This window comes from Boleophthalmus pectinirostris, unplaced genomic scaffold (assembly GCF_026225935.1).
Source record: "Boleophthalmus pectinirostris isolate CB_2022bp ecotype Guang Dong unplaced genomic scaffold, ASM2622593v1 HiC_scaffold_4, whole genome shotgun sequence".
NCBI lineage: Eukaryota > Metazoa > Chordata > Actinopteri > Gobiiformes > Gobiidae > Boleophthalmus > Boleophthalmus pectinirostris.
In genome coordinates this window covers 22069797-22075796 of record NW_026571353.1, presented here as the reverse complement: position 1 = coordinate 22075796, position 6000 = coordinate 22069797, and the positions used below count along the sequence as shown (strand labels likewise).

The 6000-nt window shown below is 37.3% G+C and overlaps 1 protein-coding gene across 1 annotated transcript in view; it reads right to left on the bottom strand.

Annotated features, from left to right (window-relative positions):
- Positions 1–339: 339 nt before the first annotated feature.
- aacs (acetoacetyl-CoA synthetase) overlaps positions 340–6000 on the bottom strand; it is a 28062-nt gene continuing 22401 nt past the window's right edge. The window contains exons 13-18 of the mRNA XM_020937149.2: positions 4915–5028; positions 3977–4102; positions 3440–3509; positions 3302–3360; positions 2844–3046; positions 340–1877 (exon numbers count right to left, since the gene is read on the bottom strand). Coding sequence (XP_020792808.2) covers positions 1740–1877; positions 2844–3046; positions 3302–3360; positions 3440–3509; positions 3977–4102; positions 4915–5028 — 710 coding nt within the window. The 3' untranslated portion in view covers positions 340–1739. The remainder of the gene's footprint in view (positions 1878–2843; positions 3047–3301; positions 3361–3439; positions 3510–3976; positions 4103–4914; positions 5029–6000) is intronic.

The following is a 6000-nucleotide window of genomic DNA, read 5'->3' as shown; positions in this document are numbered from 1 at the left end:
TTCAACACTGGAACATTTTCTACAGCTAACAGCTTGGAGTTCAGTTAGCAGAACTTACTAAAGCTAAGTACAAATGAAGAGTTAGAATGTAAACCCTTTTTTAGTTCAGATCATACATTTATATCAGTGAAACTAAAGTCGGGTGGATTTAAACAAGAATTACAAGCAATCCACTACTTAGGCCACTGTTTGTATTGCAGTGAACAATTATACAAAAAGAAAATTAGTAGCTTCATCTTATTTTTCTAAATGGCAATAGAATAGAAAATATTTGTTCATGGACATTAGTCAGTAGGAGTTTTGACTATACTTACAACATCAATCTCTTGAGACAAATAATTTCAATTATAAAATTATTTATTAGTAAAATATGCAACTTAGATCTAGTAGCCACATGAAAACACTGTACCATGTAACACATTAAAGTGCAAGTTCATTATTATGATCCCTTTCCAACCTGTAGCACACATCTTTGTCAGTTTAGAAGGGAATGTTTTGTTTTATAGCATTTTTAAAAGAATCTATGGAAAAACGATTTTATTATTGTAAGCCTTTTACTTCTTATTAGTTTGCTATAACAAGTAATTTAATAGTTTACAAAAACCTCATGAAAAGGTTAGTGAAGCTTGCCTTACAAAAATAAATGTTAGTACATAACTTTTCAGTTTAAGATACAATTTTCAGTAAGTGTTTCTGTGGTTAATTTAACCAAACTGGAAGTTCCAACGTCACAAAGCATCTGTGCATTTAGCGTTCACATACAGGCCACTATCTGCACTTGCATATATAATATCAATGCCATACACAGTTAAAAATATACAGTATATTTACCAGTACACGAACGTTGAAAAAGCAGCACACATCACATAGAAAATGATATGGCAATATGAGACAAAGATAATCATTACACCTGTTTGCACAGTTCTTGGTTTTCAAGTCTGGGAGCTACAGTACCAGTGACACAGAGACCTGCATAGAGAGGCCAAAGCAAAGCATGATGGGAAAATCCTCTCTATTATCCACAGTTTCAAAGCAGAGAACAAGTGCCACTGCCCTTCAGTTTACTCAGTCACAAAAAGAACTGAAGCAGCAACAGTCGTATTTCAGTTACAATAGTGTTTATCGTTGGCTATATGCACACTCAAATTTGATTATTATCTGATTTATGGACCTTACAGATTATTTAAATTACATGCAAACTGCAAAATCTGATGTGAGCAATCTGCAGAACCATGATCAGAGAGAAATCAGATTACTCACAGCAGATTTCACCGCTTATGTCATTTTAATAATTTTATCAAACTTCTGATAATAATGAGATTTTGAGTGTGCATGTACGCACGACCATTGTCTTTAAGTTGTAATAAATTACCTTATTATTTAAGTTAATTGACCTGTACAAGAGAAGGGTTACTTTGTCAGAAGTCACAGCAATTTCCCCTATTTACATATTAGACTTTTGGTCTTGCATCAACATATATATACATTTTTCTATATATATGATATCATATATGACGAAATTATTCTTTTAATTTTTATGGGACAATATATTCAACAGACTTACATTTTAAGTATGATGCAGTATTAAATTACTTTTAAGTGTTATTTTGAGGCCAAAATTAATATGAGATTTAAGACTCTTGATATGCATGGCCCGATTCAAACGCACTGGAGCCAGCCAATATTTTTTAACTGACACATCCATAATTCATTGAAATATTTCCCTAATCTAAAAAGCTTTAGAAGTTCTGCAGCTCAGGAATGTTCTTGTAAAGGTCCAGTGAATCTGGGTTGGAGAACGCTCCTCTTTGGGACACCTCTCGTCCAGCTATCACCTGTTTTACTGCCACTTCCACCTTCTTCCCGCTGATGGTGTACTGCAGAACACACAACAGAAAATCAGTTATACAGACACATTTTGAAGTACCATTCATCACTACAAAAACAACTTATATTACATAATGGTGGATGATAGTGAAAAAAATGTTTTTCTCAACATTTATTTCAATTGTCCTGATAATGCTAATCAGTATCTACATGCCTATATATGCCTGTAATATGGAGTTTGCGTAAATTCAGCCTGGACTTTGCTCAACTACTTTGCTACCACACCACTTCTACTCCTCACCCGCTCATTACTCCTCGCTGCTCACTGCAACTCCCCATGTTGAAGCAGCGTCCAGTCTGCCCAATTTAAACCCCCATCGCAGGTGCACGGCCGCTTTAGTTTGTGCTACGCTCCACCTCCTCCCTAGCGCCCCCTCATCCTCTCATCATTCCCTTCTCTCTCCTCGACCTCACTTCTACCACTTCCAGTGTCCAGGCCTCGGGGAAAGTCATCTAATCGCATCCTTTTTTTCTTTGGGGAAATTTTTGTTACTTTAGTGGTAATACGATAAGATTTCAGCTATAAAGGATTGAATAAGTCAGTCTTGGGGCTAATTATAGGTGCATCATCCTATTTATTTGTTGTATTGTTGTATTGATACTGTCTACTTAAAAAGGGTTTGCTGGGATTATCTTGCTTTATTTTATATATATCATGCATCAAAATGTGTTATTGTGACAGATCTATGTACCAAATAATTTTGGAATTCAAACTGTTTCCAGCATCTTTCATTTTGAGCTGTATGCTGTTATAATGACCAGGAACATTCAGGTGCATGTATGTCTTTGTGTGCTGCCCATTGCACATGAGGCATTATTATTAGCCTGTAGCATTTGCCTATACTGTCTTACCATAGGCCAGATCTGTAATATACTCCCATACACATATACACTGCTATTGTGACAAGCTGACCTATCTCACTGTATCTAGGCTTTTTCTTGTTCTCTTTACTTACAGGAATGTCTTTGGTCTCCAGCAGCAGGGCGGGGACGTGGCGGGCAGACAGAGCTTTCCTAATAGCTCCTCTAATCTTTGACACCAGCTCTGCACTGAAGGGTCTCCCTGGTGCCATCTTTAAGAACAGAATCACTCTCTCCTCTCCGTCTGCGTTGTACTGAGGCACGCACAGGCTGTCCGATACTTCCTCAAAAGCTTCCACTGGACACAAAAAGAGGTGTGGCAGAACAATGACGATGCATGTTAGATATATTACCACTAACATAACTATTCATAGATACGCATTTGTTCATTACGTTAAAATGGTAAGATGGGCAGAAAGCATATTGGTTTGTAAGTTTGACCATATAAGACTTTACTTACATAAAGGGACTTTTGTTCGTAGTATACACAAGGCAAAGCAAAACACATCTAAAATATTTTTTGGAGGATACAGGAATAATAAGAACATTTTACCAATATTGTAGATCTCTGAGCTTCCAAAACGGACTCCATTGGGGTTCAGTGTCCCATCGCTGAAAAGAGATACAAACATTTATATTGTAAGAAAGGTGTTGAATGAATCACCAAAAACCATGATTTTTTACAACTAACCTTCTTCCTAACATGACAATGCCTCCTGTCTTTGGGTTTATTTTAAGGTAGTCACCATGGGCCCATATCCCTGTGGGAATTGCCATACAATCAATTACCGAATATATTTCACAAGTAACCCTGCATTAGTGTGTGCAATAGTGTATTAGTGTGTCTCATCTCCAAAGTTCAAAATGCTCTGTTCCAGCTTGTGATGTCATGAAGTGGTAGTTTTAAAGTTAACAGCCACTTTTGACCTTTTGTTCAGTTGAGATTGGCAATTCCAGGGTTAAAATCATCCAGATGATTCTAGTGAAGGTGTATGGACTTCAAAAACACAGTGGAGCACTTCCTATATTACCACATGGCATCACAAGAAGGAACAGAGTGTTTTCTGTTTGAGAGAACAACTCTAAATATGCAGGGTTCGTGCATCAAATGTGTGAATGGAAAAAAGCACAAATCGAGGTATGTTTGACGATTAAACATTAGAACATAGATCAAAAAATAGCATAATATGGGCCCTTAATTGAAGTAGCATGTATAGTTTGTGCTTACCTGGAAAAGTTGAAAAGTATGCCTTGTGATATTTGCTCCAGTTCTCATCATTCCAAAAGTGAGTTGGTTGACAAGGGATAGGCTTCAGACAGACTAGTTCACCGCTCTCTCCCCATACAGGCTTACCTGAACATGCAGTTTTACACAACATTAGATATACAACATAGATATATACTGGGCAAAGTAATCAATACAGACTCACAAACTCCAACAGAGATGTATAGATGTTCAAATCATAGGCTAAAAAAGCACTGAAGCTAATACGATGGTTTCACACAGCACTCCCCATGTCCCCCAGGATAGCATTAAAGGCTTAGACAGGGACTAAAATAATCCAAACCTCTTTCTACAAAACTGTTTTTAAATTATTGCTCAATAGATTTGCTTTGAGGTGGTGGAGATATGCCAATGTGGCCTGCAGCGGGGATCGGAGCGGGGGAATATGGGACTACAATCAATGAGAAAAACATACAGCACTTTGAAGGCTCCCAGGAAGAAGAAAAATGGCTCTTTTGTGTAGTTAGTTAATGAAGAATAAGTGCTGTTAGTTATAGAGAGGAAAAGTGATATCCCAAGTCTATTACTGACAGAAAAAGCAGAGAAGTCATCTTTGAATAAATTGTCACGGTCTAACTCCCATCTTTCAAACATGCAGTCTATGGTTCAGATCTGATCTACATAGGCCAAAAGAGGGGTATAAAATGGTCATTCGTGTTTTAATTTGTCTTAATCAGTCCAATTGCAGAAAACAAGCCAAAATATTGCTTTGTGTCTTTCTGTAGAACTACATTATACTGGTAATATCAATGGAGCTAATGTTTATAGCACAAAAATTGACTTTGTAGTCTGCTATGCAAAGAGTAAATTACACCTCATAAATGAAATGTGTTTAGTGTGACATCCTCAGACTCAAGTGATCCTGGGTTGACATATCTCACCATCAAAGCCCCAGGCCTCCACAGCCATGCCCAGGTTCCTGGTTTGGATCTCTCCGCGGTATACAGGAACTGTTGGGTTCTGCCCCATGAAGCAGGACACTATATCAGTACCACCTGTAGACACAGAGGGAAAAACACAAGTTTCATATTAATCAGGATTGTCCATGTACTGTGAAAAAAAATGTTGTGTTTATTGCACTGAAAGACACAGGAAAACACGTGCCCTTACTCTCAGTGTGCTTGCATCTCTACAAACCTGATTATTAGTTAAGCTTCAAGCTTTTTTGTGGATACCCACGATTTGTGAAAAATTGTGAATGTGAAACAATGTATGTGTGAAGAATCCCTCAGTCGTCCAGGTAGAATCCATGGCGAGGAGAAAATTCAGTTTGTTGACTGGACAAAAGTTAATTTGGTTGAAGACATTTCGTAGCTCATCCAAGCTGCCAGAACTGAAGAAGCAACTTGGATGAGCTGCAAAACCAAACTAACTTTTGTCGACAATCATATATTGTTTCATGGCGAGGAGAAAATTCAGTTTATTTTAAGCCATTTTAACATCTTAAGAAGTAGTAGTTTTAAGATCCATGTTAACTGGCCTATTAATTTGGCCCTTCTAAAAACCTTTTCTGCATTTGAATGAATCCTAAATAAATGAAATTTAAAAATGTTGTTGTGCATACTTAATTCTGCAATATTATTTTTAGAACTTGTTAAATTCCTCAAAAGTATGTCAAAAGTGTGCTCACCCTAGCAGCTCCACCTCCTCTGGCCTATATAGACTTCAGCTGCAACTCTTTTCATAAACTGAACAATCCTTCTTTTCTTATGCAGGAGCTTCCTTTTGTTTTTGCACCTTTCAATAAGGCACTATTTCTGACATGTTCCCATTGTTGCCTTTTTACCTCTATGTTTTCTCCTTCTTTTATCAGACTTCATCCATCCATCTTCCTTTCTTCCCTTGCCACAGCTGCGTCCTTCCCTACACTTTCTTTTTAAGTCTCTTTCTGCCAGGTTCTTTGTTGAGCTTTAATTGGCTCCCAGGAGAAAGAGGAAGTTTGTCTTGTGATTAAACACACAAAGTTA